The sequence below is a fragment of the Zalophus californianus genome, chromosome 14 (genome assembly GCF_009762305.2).
Source record: "Zalophus californianus isolate mZalCal1 chromosome 14, mZalCal1.pri.v2, whole genome shotgun sequence".
Taxonomy (NCBI): domain Eukaryota; kingdom Metazoa; phylum Chordata; class Mammalia; order Carnivora; family Otariidae; genus Zalophus; species Zalophus californianus.
In genome coordinates, this window is record NC_045608.1 from 7,753,139 (window position 1) to 7,768,509 (window position 15,371).

A 15,371-nucleotide genomic window follows, 5' to 3' on the forward strand; every position below is an offset into this window, starting at 1 on the left:
ACTTGGGTGTCTAAAATACAAGCATCTTCACGGGGTGGAGGGTCTGCACAGCTTCTCTCAGATTCTTAAAGGTGTCTAGTAGACCCCCCCACCCCACAAGACTAAGAATCAGAGTGACGTTGGTTTTCCCTTCACATTTTGCCGCTTTGTCTTCGAAACACGGCAGGGAAGCCTATAACCCTTTCCAGTCGGCTTGGGGTGCTGTATTTGCCCCGGGGACCCCCAGATGGGGAGGGCAATAGCCACCCCGGGCACACCGGGGCCCACGCTCCGCGGATATCGGGTCTTCGGGCTCGCCCCCCCGCCTTTTGGCCACCAGGCCGATGTACCAGGCACTCGACCTGCACAGGCCCTGAGACGTCCTTCCCCACGCCCCCGATTGTGCACCCTTCCCGCCGCGCCGCAAGCTCACCGTCTCCGCAGGAAGGGGCGGGCTCTGCCGGCGGCTTTGCTGGGGCCTCGCGTTGCCATAGCGACCCCAGCCGGGCCGGGGACGCCCGAGCCAGCGCTGCACTCGGTTACTGAGGAGGGAGGCTGCGACCCCATGGCTCCGGTCCACCGGGCTGCGGATCCAGGCGCCGCCCCGCAGGTGAGCTGGCGCAGGTGGGTGGGGTGGGGGCTCGGGATGGCCCCCCCGCCGTCTGGGCCCCGTCCCTCCGCCTTCCATTGCGGTTAATTTATTATTTGGAATCAAAACAACCGGGCAGAGTCCCTGTCTTGCCTCACAAGGCTTTCTTTTCCTATCGGTAGCTCACGTATTGAGACCGCAAACTCCTCCTGAGCAGAACCCTTGCTCCCAAGAAAGAGTGGGACAGAGGATGATTTTATATTACACTGATGAGGCATTAAGTAAACACCCAATGACATCGTAAAAAAGTTATTAGGTTCTAGATTCCCTTACACTTCTGAGTAAACCAAAGAGAAAGTGTCATTCCGGGGCTAACAGGGCATTAACACCTTTCTGAACATTTGCTAATCTCAACTGTAAGCCACAGTATCTAGCTAAGACTTAAGGTGGTTTCTTTATAGTATTTTTATTTTTACGGTGCCTTCCCCTTATGGTATCTGATACTGGTTTTCCATTTTTTTTTAAAGATTTTATTTATTTATTTGACAGAGAGAGAGATAGTGAGAGCAGGAACACAAGCGGGGGGAGTGGGAGAGGGAAAAGCAGGCTTCCTGCCAAGCAGGGAGCCCGATGGGGGCCTCAATCCCAGGACCCTGGGATCATGATCTGAGGGGAAGGCAGATGCTTAACGACTGAGCCACCCAGGTGCCCCTGGTTTTCCATTTATAGTAATGACATGTAGTTTCTTTCTTGGATACATATTATTGATTTTTTTAAAGTGAATTAATTTACATACAAAGATTCATCGTTGTACAGGTGGTACTAAGAAACGGGAGGAAAAAAAGAAAAACGTTAAATTTAGGATCTGAAACTGTTTCTTTCCTCCTAGCTTTTGCTCTTGCTGTTTTCTTTGCCAGGAGTGACTTACCCTGTTCCTAGGCATGATTGTCAAAATATATGCCAGCCAGTGTGGTTGATCAGCCTGTTCAGATTCCTGGAGACCCTGCTATAGCCCAACAGCAGGAACTTCTTCATGTGCAGGTCCAGTCAAAATGAAAAAGGGGGCCCTCACTCATAAAGTATTAAGAATTTAAAAACAGTGACAGCAAAGGAGTAAACCAAGCACGGGCCCTTCTAAGGGTGGGCCCTGTTCGACTGCACAGGTTGGTACACCTGTGAGGCTGGCCCTGTTGGGTGAATGCCTGGGACACCATGATCTGAAACCTGCTTAGCCCAGAGGTCATTCTAATTGGTCAGCACCTCTCATGCTAATGGTTAAATATTTCACTCCAGCCCCTGCTGCTAGCACCGCTTGGCGTGTGTGTGTGTGTGTCCCAAACCCATGGAGCAAGACAGATGGTATTTGCTGAGGGGAAACAGATCCCCATGATTTGGAGGAGACCATCTTTATCACCTTGCAGGAGCCCCATGGGAACAGACAGATAGACATGAATGTCTGCACTGGAGATCTTGGGGACATGAAGAGCACAGGTGGGGGGCTCCCAGACCAAGGAGAGACCCTAGACCACCCAAAGTTTCTCTGCAACCCCATCAGGCACAGCGGGGAGGAGAGCCCTGGTCTGATGGAAAAACCTAACCAGGTAATAAGGCCGACAAGTAGAGTTTCTGGGCAGAGTCTCCGGCCATCCTCGTATTCCTGGGACTGTCCCAGTTTCAGCACTGAAGTCCAAGTTCCTAGGAAACCCCTCAGTTCTAGGCAAACCCAGACAGTTGGTCACCTAGAGGTAGTATCTTTAGTTGGTGGGTTCCCCTGACAGCTTCTTTACTTTTAATTTTTAAAAAAAATTTTTAAAGATTTTATTTATTCATTTGAGAGAGAGAGAGAGAGAGAGAGAACAAGTGGAGGGCAGAGGCAGAGGGAGAAGCAGCCTCCCCGCTGAGCAGGGACTAGACCCCAGGACCTTGGGATCATGACTCGAGCCGAAGGCAGACGCTTCACTGACTGAGCCACCCAGGTGCCCTTTTTTTTTTTTTTAAGATTTTATTTATTTATTTGACAGAGAGAGAGAGTGAGAGAGCACAAGCAGAGGGAGCAGCAGTGGGAGAGGGAGAAGCAGGCTCCCCATTGAGCAAGGAGCCTGATGTGGGGCATCCTTCCCAGGACCCTGGGATCATGACCTGAGCCAAAGGCAGACGCTTAAGGACTGAGCCACCCAGATGCCCCTCCCCTGACACCTTCTAAAGCCGGCCCTGGGGCGCCTGGGTGGCTCAGTCGTTAAGCGTCTGCCTTCGGCTCAGGTCATGATCCCAGGGTCCTGGGATCGAGCCCCACATCGGGTTCCCTGTTCAGCGGGAAGCCTGCTTCTCCCTCTCCCACTCCCCCTGCTTGTGTTCCTGCTCTCACTGTCTCTCTCTGTCAAATAAATAAATAAAATCTTAAAAAATAAAATAAAATAAAATAAAGCCGGCCCTGGATGTTTCCAGCACCCTCTAACAGATAAGGCAGGACCAAAGGGGCTACAGTGTTAAGTACTGGGTCCAGGGAAGGGGTCCCCGTAGGCTGTGCTGTAGCGCCTATCTCCCAGCCCACAGTGGCCTGCCCCCCCCCAACCCCCGCACATCTCCTGCAGTGGATCCCAGTGCTCACCACTGGGGCCTCCAGGCCAAACTCTAGCCTTAGGGCCAGCATCCACTCTGATTGGTCATACTGGTTATTAAATATGTGACTGTCAACCACTGGTGGGGGGAAGCTTCTTTCTGGTGCCATCACAAACCCCCTCCTCTACTGGTTTCCCTGGGTTCCCAAGCAATTGTGTCATCAGACCCACCTCAGCGGGGCCCTAGAGATGCAAAGGAGCCAGGCAAGGGTCAGTCCAGCACAGAAGGGTCACCCTCAAAGGGCTGCTTGCTCATCTGCCTGGGGACTCAGAACATACATGACTCATGTCATTTGGGCTCAGACAAATGCCTCCCCAGGAAGCCCCAGGATCCTGGCACTGCTAGGGGCACACTGAGCCCCTGATGTCCCTAACCCTTTACCAGCTCCCCTGGGCCCCACAGAAGCAGCCAACATGCCCATCTCCAAGTGCTTGCAGAAGTCGGAGCCCCTGTGGAAGGGGTGGGACCGGAAAGCCCAAAAGAACGGCCTGAGGCACCAGGTGTACGCTGTCAGTGATGACTGCTATGTGGGTGAGTGGAAGGACAACATGAAGCACGGTGAGTGGGGGACTCAGGGGCCCGGGGGGCTAGTGTGGAGTCTGGACGGTGGTGACTGGGACCTGACTGGGGCCAAGGAAGTCGCTGGCAGAGCTCACTGGGGACGTAAGATGTGTCCCCAAGGCTCCCTCAAGGGGTGGATGCCACTGACCTGGGCCAGCCAGGGGTCTCCACTCGCCGAGGCTCTGGAACCAAACTCAGCCCTGACATCAGATGAGCGAAGCCCTCAGGGACCAGCAGGGGACAAAGGGTCTTGAGATACCAACCGTAACCACAGCCAGGGTTCTAGGGACTCCATTGCAGTCCTACGCTCTCAAACCTGGGCTAAACATGCGGCTGGCTAGCAGGAGGAACAGGTGCCCCCCCAACCCAGGTCGCAATGGGGATTCAAACGGCTCTGACGTGGGGGTCTGACCAGCAGTGGGTTAGGGAGGACACGCACACACACACACACACACACACACACACACAACTAGCTGGGGCTTTAACTGCAACTTTTTTTTTAAAGATTTTATTTATTTATCTGAGAGACAGCAAGAGAGAGAGAGAGCACAGGCAGGAGGGAAGGGCATGGGGAGAGGGAGAAGCAGACTCCTGGACTCTAGGATCATGACCTGAGCCGAAGGCAGACACTTAACCGACTGAGCCACCCAGGTGTCCCACTTTAACTGCAACTTTAGCCAGCAAATGACATGGGGTTCCTTGTGACACAAACTAAGCCCTGAAGAAAAACAAGTGTTTTTTGTTACTGTTTTTGTTTTTAGTTTTATTTATTTAGGGGCACCTGCCTGGCTCAGTCAGTTGAGCATATGACTATTGATCTCGGGGTTGTAAGTTTGAGCCCCATGTTGGGTGCAGATTACTTAAAAGTAAAATCTTTTTTTTTTTTTTTTATTTCAGAGAGTGAGAGAGGGAGAGCATGAGCGGGAGGGGCAGAGGGAGAGGGAGAGAGAATCTCAAGTGGACTCTGCACTAAGCCTGGATGCAGGCTGATGTGGGGCTGTGTCTCACAGCCCTGAAATCATGACCTGAGCCAAAATCAAGAGTTGGACACTTAACCGACTCCGCCATCCAGGTGCCCCTTAAAAATGAAATCTTTTTTTTTTAAAGATTTTATTTATTTATTTAATTGACAGAGAGAGAAAGTGACAGTGAGAGAGGGAACACAAGCAGGGGGAGTGGGAGAGGGAGAAGCAGGCTTCCCGCTGAGCAGGGAGCCCGATGCGGGGCTCGATCCCAGGACCCCAGGATCATGACCCGAGCTGAAGGCAGTCGCCCAACCAACTGAGCCACCCAGGTGCCCCTAAAAATGAAATCTTAAAAAAAAGTTTTATTTATTTAAGTAATTTCTACACCCAACATGGAGTTCGAACTCATGACCCTGGGATCAAGAGTCACGTGCTCTTCTGACTGAGCCAGCCAAGCACCCCAAGAAAAACAAGTTTTGATTAAAAAATGGTGGTATGGCTTCTTACTCAGGTCTTACAATTCCAGATCCTGTGCTCTCAACCACTCTTTTCTCCTGCCTTCCTGAGTTAAGTACTTTGGAGTCCACAATCCTGGGTCAGAATCTCAGCTCCACCAACCATGACCTTGAGTGACTAATTACCCCACGCTGAGCCTCAGTGTCCCATTCTGTAAAATGGGAACATGGCTATTAGTAAAGATAAGAGATGACATCTACCAAGTGTGTAGCCCAGGGTCTGTGCAGAAGGGTCTGTGAGTGTTTGAGGGCTGAGCATGGCAGGGATCACCACTACTCAGAACTTTCCTCATCCAGAAGCACTCCAAGTGGTGGCATCAGGATATGAAGGGGACCAGAGAGGAGACGTGAAAGTGGCCCTGAGAACAGAGAGAGGTGATGTTTGAGCTGAGCACACAGGATGAGGATTAGCTCGGCAGAAGGGCATGTCTTCTAGATAGTGGAATCAGAATGGAAGGATTTGGGGGGGATGGTAACTAAGTCTTACTCAAGGAACAGACTGGAAGCCAGTGTGCCCAGAGCAGAGAGAGCAAGGAGAGAGAATGGGCACACCAGGGGTCCGACCATATAAAACTTTCTAAGAAGGGATAAATTTGCCTTTAACCCGGAAGCAAACAGTCTCATTGAACCAACTTGGATCACATGCCCTTCACTGAACCAATCACAGTGGCCCGAGCTGGTTGGTTAGAGTTGCCAGAGGGAGGAGCCAGTTCCATGCAAACCTTCAGGATTGAGAGCTCAGGAGGGGCTGGTTCCCCCAAAGAAACAAAACTAAAAGAAGGACAGGTAGAAAAAACCGGGAGGGAGCTCTACCTCAAGGGCACAAATAATTGGTAACATCTTTTGTATTTGCAGGCACTGTTCTAAGTGTTTTCCTTATGTTAATGAATTTAGTGATCAGTACAACCCCATGAGATATTCTCATCCCCGTTTTACAGATGAGGAGCCTGAGGCCCAGGGAGTTAAGTTACTCGCCCTAGATTAAAAAGCTCACAGGGACAATGTTGGATTTGTTCCTGAGCTACTAAGGACCAAGACATGAATTAGCCTATATAGGTACTCCACAAATATTTTATTCATCCCTTTGTTCAACAAATGTCTTTGTTCAACATGTATCGGTCACCTGCAACGTGCCAGGCACTGTTCTTCAGTGTGGGAATAGAGCAGTGAACAAAATAGACCAAAGTCTGTGTCCTCATGGAGTGTACTTCTCATGGAGAGCTAGACAATAGACAATAAATGATAAAGAAATGAATTATCTGATATGTTAGGAGTTGATAAGCAATATGGAAAGAAACAGAGCAGGGTAAGGGGGTAGGATAGGCTTGTGATTTTATATGGGATGGTCAGGGCAGGCCTCATTGAGAAAATAAATTTGAACAGAGACTTGGAGGAGGTAGGGAGTGACTGAATATTTGGAGAAGAACATTCCAGGCCAAAGGACAAGCAGGTACAAAGGCCCTGAGGCAGAAGCATATCTGGTGGTTCCATGGAGGACATAGTGGTTGGAGGGCAATCTGGAAGTTGGGAGTGGAAGACACAGATGAGGCTGGTAGGACATAGGTCTCCATGTGTGTTTCTGAGAACTGAAGAAATATGTAGAACATTTGCTAGAAACTCTAGCCATCTGGTGTAACCTTTGGGTATTATTAAGAGATGAAGCTCATTATTATTAAGAAAAAAAGAAGGGGCAGATTTCTACTTGGGAGTTGCTGTGTCAATCTGGCTTCAGGGCAAAGGGCTGGAGAATTGCTATTTGTAGAAATGGAACTTTCTTGGGGTTTTCACTGGTGATGGGGGTCTAGAGAGGAGGCACAGACCCTGGCTCAGCCCTTGAGAAGGTCACCAAGTCTTCTAGGGGCCCCTGAGGCCAAGGCAGACCCAGCACCTGCCCCTCCAGCCTCAGGGCTGCCATGTCTGCAGTGTCGGCCCATCCGTGTGTCATCAGGAAAAGGAACACAGATCTGGAAGAAGAAAGGAGCCATCTATGAGGGAGACTGGAAGTTTGGGAAGCGAGATGGCTATGGCACCCTCAGCTTTCCTGACCAAGAGATGGGAAAGCCCAGGAAAGTATACTCTGGCTGGTGGAAAGACGATAAAAAATCGGTGAGTGGTTCCCATCATGCCCTGGGGTGTGGGCCAGGCTGAAAGCGGGCTGTGTGTGTGTGTGTGTGTGTGTGTGTGTGTGTGTAGGGGGAGCAGTCAGAGAGGCGTGTGCGTGGGAGAAGGAAGGGGTGGGAAATCATCCAGGCTTCTCAGAACAAAACCCAGGAAACAGGAAGCAAGAGGAGAGGGCCTAGGGAGGAGCCCAAGAAGCCCTGTGGCACAAGAAACCAGCCAGGCTGTGTGGGGGCCAAGTCTCCTCCCCGTCTGCCCCACTCATTTCCTGGCTTTCTTCTCCCTGGTCATTCCTTTCTGAGAATCGCCCTTCTGTTGGACCGGCACAAGAGAGGGGTAGGAAAAGTGGGAGCAAGAAAGCAGAGGCTACACCCTTGGCCATAGGACAAGAGAGGAAGGTCCTGGAGGTAGAAGCCAGCCAGAACCGAGAACTGCCTGAACCCTCCCCGTATCTCCAGAATGTGGCATACGGTGCTTCAACCAACTCACAAAGTCATCATCATCACCATTCTCATTTTACTGATAAGGAAACAAGCCTGGAGAGGTGAAGTGCCTTGCTTAAGGTCACACACTGCTGGCGAGTGGTAGAGCTCAGGATTTTGTGATCTCTGTGCTCAAACTGTTTATTGGCCAGTGGGGAGAGAGGTTCCCAAAATAAACAATTTGCATACAATATGGTGTTAGGATAGAGATTTCCCCAGGGAGCCCACAGGAATATTGAGAATTCAGGGCAGGCTTCCTGTAGGAAGTAATACCAAAGGGTACAAAGAGTTAACCAGGGAGGGAAAAAAGGAGAAGGGGAAGTAGCAAAGTAGTCAGAAGTAGCAAAGAATATGTCAAACAGCAAGGTGTGTGTGCCCACGGGGGTGGGGGTGAGGGGAGGGGTAGATGGGGGCCTTGAAAGTTTCGTGGAGAATCAGGATTTTGAAGAGTAGACTTGGGCTGCTTAACCCAACTTCCTTAAGGTGTGATCTGCCGGGAGTCCATGATTCTCTGTGGTTGGACACTGAGCGGTGGTGTTCATTTTTCTGGGGAGAAAGTCCATAACTTTGATCTGATTCTCAGAGGCATCTGTGACTTTTAGAGGGTCAAATCAGAGCTGAGGAAAAGGGGCAGACGTGATCAGATGAGCGACGTAAAGATCCTTCTAGCTGCTTCACGGAAGATGCGTCCGAGGGGAGAATGGGAGAGTGGAGGAGGAGGACCCGTGAGGAGGGGAGAAATGGTGGTGGGCTGCACGAAGGTGGTAGCAGAGGGGTGGAGGGGGGCGGAGAGCCCGGGCAGCTTTTTCAATGCAGGACCATCAGTTTGGGATGTAGGGCTGAGGGAGGAAGCAAGGAAGTAGTCCAAGTGTGTGGCTTGGGTGTCAGGAAAGATAGGAGTGGCTTTCCTCGTGGTTGGGGGCGCCGTGAACAGGAACACCTTCGTGCTTCCAGGGCTATGGGATTCAGTTTTTCGGACCCAAGGAGTATTACGAGGGTGAGTGGTGTGGCAACCAGCGAAGCGGATGGGGCCGCATGTACTACAGCAACGGCGACATCTACGAGGGCCAGTGGTTGAACAACAAACCGCATGGGGAGGGCATGTTGCGTCAGAGTAAGTGCCCCGCCCCGCCCCAGCCAGCCCCGCCCCATGGCCTCCTGGCCACCCCCCCGGGCAGCCCCCAGTTGGCCCTGCGTGGCTACGCCCACTCCCCGCCCCCAGCCCCGCCCCGCCCCACTCCAGCTCTGCTCCGGTTAAGGTGAATGACAGGACCAGATACCGGCCCGCCTGGGGTTTCTGTGCTAAAGGGGGAGCCTAACTAGACACATCAACAATTAAGACATTTTCTTATGGTCATAATAATTCTAGCCTACACTTACACAGCACTGAGCTCATTTAATCCTCACTACAGTTCTCTAAGATGGTATTCTGACCATCCTCACTTTATGTAAAAATGAACTGAGGCACAGAGAGGTTAAGTCACTCGCTCAAGGTCAACATAGCTTGTTTGTTGTGAGGTCAAAAGTGCTTAGGACCGGGGCGCCTGGGTGGCTCGGTTGGTTGGGCGTCTGCCTTCGGTTCAGGTCGTGATCCCAGGGTCCTGGATGGAGGCCCACGGCAGGCTCCCCGCTCAGCGGGGAATCTGCTTCTCCCTCTCCCACTGCCTGCGGGTTCCCCCTGCCTGTGCTCTCTCTCACTGTATCTTTTTTTAAAAAAGTGCTAACCACTATCCCTTTAAAATGGTAAGGTGTGTTGGAGAATGACAAAGGAGTTGGGGACAGGGGCTATTTAGACAGACTTAGGGTCAGAGAAAGTCTCCCTGAAGAGGTGACATTTGAACAGAAGACCTGAAGGAAGAGGAGTTTGATACGCACTGAGCTAGGGAAGAACATTCCTAGGCAGAGCAGAGTCCTGAGTAAACCGCCTTAGCGTCAGGACTTAATCCATTCTCTACATAGCAACCAGCCTGAGCTTTTTACAGATAGGACCCTATCACTAACCTGCTCTCAACCTTCCCATAGCTCCCTCCTACCCTCCGAGTTCGGAGCCCGTACTGTGGAGTAGTGCCTCTCACCCGTGTCCCTTGGGAAACCCTTGGTTTCAGCCTTACTCATTTTCTTTCAGTTCCTCCCACACTTTTTGCCTCAGGGCCCTTGCACTGCTGTTCTCTCTTCCTGCAATGGAAAGAAGATCCTTCAGATCTCTGCACTGTGTCCTCCTCAGAGAGGCCTTCCCTGTTCATTCCACTAATGCACGTTCTCATTATCCTCAGCATCTGTTTCCTTTCCTTTTTAGCATATAATCTTGGGCAGGTTTCCTCCTCTCCGTGCCTGTTACCTCACCTGTAAAATGGGAATAATAGTAGTACCTACAAAGTGGTACTACTATGAACAGGGTCTGGCACATAGTAGGCTATTTATAAAGCTAGTGTCATTGTCTCTCCAGACTGTGACCTAGACTGCACATCTATTTTGTTCCCTGTTGTTTTCCCAGTGCCTGGCACATAGTCGGTGCTCTTGGTGAGGACACAAACCTGAGCTCGGTCTCCTGAAAACTCAAGACTCCAATTTCCAATGAGATTTGGCCAAACTGAGGCATTAGGTCAGCTGAGGAGGGTTGACAGCAATTTCCGTCTGTCATTCTCAATCCCCCATGCACCCAGCTCTGTGCTTGCTTTCAGTGAGCATCTACTAGTAACAGCCTGCACTTAGTGAGCACCTACTGTGGCCACACATAGTAGTGAGGGCTCCAAGTGTATAATTTCTAGTGGCCTGACTCTGGAGCCAGCCTGCCTGGGTTCAAATCCTGGATCAAGCTCTTACTAGCTACGTGACCTTCAGGCAATTTGCTTAAACTCTCTGTGCTTTGGTTTTCTCATCTGTAAATTAAGGATAAAAATACAACTTAACTAGAGTTATTGAGGTTAAATGAGGTTTATAAAATGCTGAGCATGGTGCCTGACACATAATAGTAAGTGCTCAATATATTATTAGCTCATACTTGTATGTAGCAGGTGTCATCAGACTACGATCCTTAGACCAAATCCAAATCCAGTTCAACACATGTTTTTGTAAGTAAAGTTTTATTGGCACACCAGACTTGCTCATTCATTTACATATTGTCCATGGCTGCTTTCACGCCACAATGGCAGAGTTGTGACAGAGACCCTGTGCCCCACAAAGCCGAAAATACTGTCTGACCCCTTACAGAAAAAGTTTGCTGACCTCTCATCTAGAGTTTATCCAGTACTCTTCTAAGTCCTTTCTGTGTATCGACTTATTTAATCTCCACAACAATTCTATGAGGTAGGTGCTTCTGTTATCCCCATTTTACAAATGAGAAAATGAGACAAAATGATTAAGTGACTTGCCCAAGATCACATGGCTGTAAGGGTCTGAGCTGAGAAGCATTAGCTTTATTAGTATTCCTTTTATGCCACCACCAGCAGCAGCCAAGCAGGAGAGTGAATTCATGATTAAGAGCATGGGCTCCTGGGATGAACAGACCTTGGCTTCCAATCTGGTCTCTGCCACGTCCTAGCTCTGTGATCTTGAGCAAGTCAGTCAGACTCCCTGAGCTTTTCAAGCTCCATCTGTAAAAAATGGAGTCGGTTATCCTTCATAGAACTGTTTTTGGGAGGAGCGAGTGAGGTCAGAAACAGCAAAGAACCAGGCACGGAGTGAGTGCTTTAAAAACATTGCCTATTCATATCATTAGCTATGATTTTTTTACAAATAGGAAATGATGTTGTTCATCCAAGTTCAGGTAAGTAGTGGAGGCGAGAGGTGGACCAGGTCTGATTCTGGAAGTCACTGACACCCCCACCCCAGGCCCCAGCCCACCCCGGGGCTCTGATGTGTATAGGTCAGTCCTCCCAGACCGCAGGCAGCCCAGCCCCAGGGCACTCTGGTCAGCTGGGTTTCCTTTTGGCTTCCCCGTGGGCACAGTGTCCAACCTGGGCGTGTGGAGGGGCCAGCCTGGTAGTCTGGTCTGGTTAGGTGTGCCCAGCACCCACGTGACCCTGTCCTTTTCCCCAGAGAACGGGAACCGCTACGAGGGCTGCTGGCGGAGAGGCATGAAGAATGGGTCGGGCCGTTTTTTCCACCTGGACCACGGTCAGCTGTTTGAAGGCTTCTGGGTGGACGACGTGGCCAAGTGTGGCACAATGATCGACTTTGGACGCGATGAGGCCCCTGAGCCCACCCAGTTCCCCATTCCTAAGGTGGGCAGCACCCAGCAGAGCCCTGTGGCCACACCAGAGAGACAGAACACGGCACCCCCGCAGCCACATCCAGCCTGGCCAGGCCCAGCCCAGCCCAGCCCAGCCCAGCCAGGGAACAGACAGGTTTTGTTTTCAGTCAGGGCATCCCCACGGAGACTGGCAGCAGCCCACAAGGCAGACAGCACCTCCAAAGTAGGCAGCACCCCAAAGGCTGGCAGCCCGGGCCTTCCATGCTCCTCAATCCAACCCCTTACTGCTTCCCTCCAGATCAAAATTCTAGACCCTGATGGCGTGCTAGAGGAAGCCTTGGCCATGTTCAAGAAGACAGAGGAAGATTGATGCCAGGTGAGGGGTGGGCATGCTCTCCAGCCTCCGATGTGGTTGAGGCAGCTCCTGGGTTCTCCTTTGGTCAAGGAACTCGGGGGCAGGAGCAGAGGGTGGGTTTTTTGCTTCCTGCAATCCAGCTGGTCTGGTTCTTCTTGGTTCCTTCCCTTCAAAACTCATTTCCTTGAAGACCAGTTTGCTCCTGAATGCCCTTGAGTAAGGTGGTTTGCCCCAGGCCTGCACTTGCTCATCTGTCCCAGCCCCTCCTGGTGTGGGTGTCAGGGGGTTTGAGGAGAGGGCATTGGTATGGCATCTTGGAGTCGCCGGCTCTCACCAGCCCCTTGCCCCCGCAGAGGGCACCCCAGAGCTTCCGGAGAAATTCAGGCCCGTCACCCAACTGCTCAAACCGGTGTGGCTTCTGCAGGAGTTGAGTGGTGACTCGGGGCACACCCTTGGCACCCTCTGAGGGCACCTCACTCTTCCCAGCACTGGATTATTCTCTCCCCCGCTGACTTTGGGGACCCTCTTGTTACAGTCTTCATTCTTGGTGATCATTCCTGAGAGCAAGAGTATAAGGGAGAAGCTGGTGGCGTCGGCCCCAGGCTCGTGGTGTGTGATTGGGACGGAGGGGGTGCAGCTCTGGGAGGGTCTTTAGGTGAAGAGGGAAGACGTCCCCGCAGGCTGCATGGATTTACTCTGGGGGAGAAAGAAGAGCCTGTGTCTCGTCACACTGGCCACTGAGATTTGGGGTTGAGAGCCGACCTGGCTTCTCAGCCTAACACAGGAGTGCTCACCCTTGGGATCCTGTGTGAGCTTTAAAAGCTACGGACACCTAGGCCTCACGCCCAGACTCTCATCTGTCTGGGGCGAGGCCTGGGCCTTCGGAAAGTTCCCCAGACGATTCTAATGTGCAACTGGGCCCAGAATCCCTGAATTACTGGCTTTGTGACCCTAAGCAAGTGACCTCAGTTGCCCCGCCTGTAAAATGGCACTTAGGAGATCTCACAGGGGTGTTTTTCAGGATTTGCTAACAGATGTAATAACAACAAATAACATGGATTGAGGTTGTGAAGCAGAGATCTGGGAAGAGCTTTGCATTATTCTAGACAACATTCTTCAACATAAAAGGGATTCTTATATAATGGGTAGGAACATGAGCTCAGCAGTTAAGACTGCCTGGATGTGAATCCCAGCAGTGATTTAGGAGCTGTGTGTTCTTGGATAGGGCACCCAACCTCTCTGTTCTCTAGGTCTCCTCCCCTCAAATACGGGGCAATCATGGTCCTTGCCACCCAGGTTATTTGGTTAACATGAGGATGAAATAAGGCATGTTCCTAATCCAAGAGTGATTTTGTCTCCCCTCCCTCCCTGGCGACATTTGGCGATGTCCAGAGACATTTCTGGCTGTCACACTGGCAGGGAAAAATATTACTGGCAACTAGTGGGTAGCAGTTGAGGATCCTGCTAAACACACTATAATGTGAACACTCAACAATAGAACTTTCAGCCCAATGACCGAAGTGTAATCCTGTAATTCCATGATGTTCACTAAGGCCTCAGCAAGTGCCTGGCACACAGTAAAGTCTCCATAAACACTATTTCCTGTCTGCCTTCGAAATCCTAAGCAGGGGGTGGCCTAACCCAAAGGTATGGTTCTGTCTAGACCTCTCACACCAGGAAGCTGAGCCTGGCGCACTCAGGGGACACAGAACGTTCACTCGGAAGCCAGGCCCTGTGCTGACAGCTTCATCTGTCTCCTCCCCACCCCCCCCCCCACCACATGACCCTACAACAACTTCTGTGGGTGCCTGCTATTATGATTGCCATTTTAGAGGAGGAAGCAGCTTCAGGGAGGCTCACAAGTCACAAAGCTAGAAAGTAACTGTACTTACACTTAGATCTATCTGCTCTTAAAGTGACAGAGCATAGAGAAGGCTACCTTTTTTCTCCCCCCACCCCCGAAAAAGTAGGGCGTGTTCTTGTTTATGCATGAAATCTCTCTAGATGGGGACACAACACACTGGCAACAATGGATGTCACTGGAGAGAACCAGGAACCTGGGAACAGGGGAGGGCGGGCGACTTTTCACCGTTGTATTTGGAACCTGTGAATGTATTTGTGTCTGAAATACAAAGAAAACTGAAATGAGAGACTGTCCTTTACCGGCGTTTCCCTGAGCTGCCTGGGTTTGAGCACCCGGGGTGTTAAAAATACAGATTCTAGGGGTGCCTGGGTGGCTCAGTCGGGTGAGCATCCAACTTTTGATTTTGGCTCAGGTCATGATCTCAGGGTCGTGAGACTGAGCCCCATGTTGGGCTCTGTGCTGGACATGGAGCCTGCTTAAGAGTCTCTCTCCCTCTCCCTCTGGCCCTCCCCACCCCCAAAAAATACAGATTCTAGATCTACCCAGACCAACTTTCCAGGGGAAAGGCTTGGAAATCTACATTTTACAAGCCAATCTGGTGATTCTTGACTTGGGGCAAGTTTAGGAAGGAACACCTAACACTAGAGTCATGGGCCGGGTATTACTGCAGCCAGCTCCCAGGTCCCTGCGGAAGCAGGGAGGGGGTGGGGGAGGGGAATGCATGGAAGATGGCTAGGTCTTCTCTAGGGAGCAATGGAGAGTTTCACACAGGGGCCCCTGCTCCCCACTATTCAGTCCTAGTTAGGGGACTGTCCAGGGACCGGGGAGGGTGGGTCCTGGTGCGTGTGATGCAAGATGGAGGCAAGAAGCTACAATAGGAAAAAAAAGGAAGGCCCTCTGCCCCACTCAGCCTGCAAAGCTGCTATTAGCATGTCCAGGTTTGCACAGGACAAGAACTTAAGGCCACACTTTTCCCCAATCAACTTTCACTTCAGTCAGAGGACTTTGTTTTTATAAAACCACGTTCTGTATTGTGTTTCTGGGACCATGGGGGGCCAGGCAAGTAACATAAACAAAGCTGGCCTGGTGTGAGACAAGAGGGAGTGGTGGGGACTGTGGCAAACACATCTCC

At 51.2% G+C, this 15,371-nt stretch overlaps 1 protein-coding gene across 23 annotated transcripts in view; it reads left to right on the plus strand.

The window, feature by feature from the left end:
- The first annotated feature begins 458 nt into the window (after positions 1 to 458).
- The window catches only part of MORN3 (MORN repeat containing 3), a 30,432-nt gene continuing 15,519 nt past the window's right edge, over positions 459 to 15,371 (plus strand). For 5 of the 23 annotated variants that reach the window (XR_003516850.2, XR_003516849.2, XR_003516851.2 and 2 more), the window contains exons 1-5: positions 459 to 589; positions 3,572 to 3,745; positions 7,129 to 7,334; positions 8,783 to 8,942; positions 11,867 to 12,396. Coding sequence is in view for 18 of the 23 variants with exons in the window: in XM_027575670.2 (XP_027431471.1) it covers positions 3,601 to 3,745; positions 7,129 to 7,334; positions 8,783 to 8,942; positions 11,867 to 12,390 (1,035 nt within the window). In the remaining 5 variants the exon portion in view is untranslated. Of the gene's footprint in view, positions 590 to 3,571; positions 3,746 to 7,128; positions 7,335 to 7,648; positions 7,839 to 8,782; positions 8,943 to 11,866; positions 14,521 to 15,371 lie in introns of those variants that run through there. The other 18 variants (XR_003516853.2, XM_027575676.2, XM_027575674.2 and 15 more) reach the window with 17 other exon arrangements.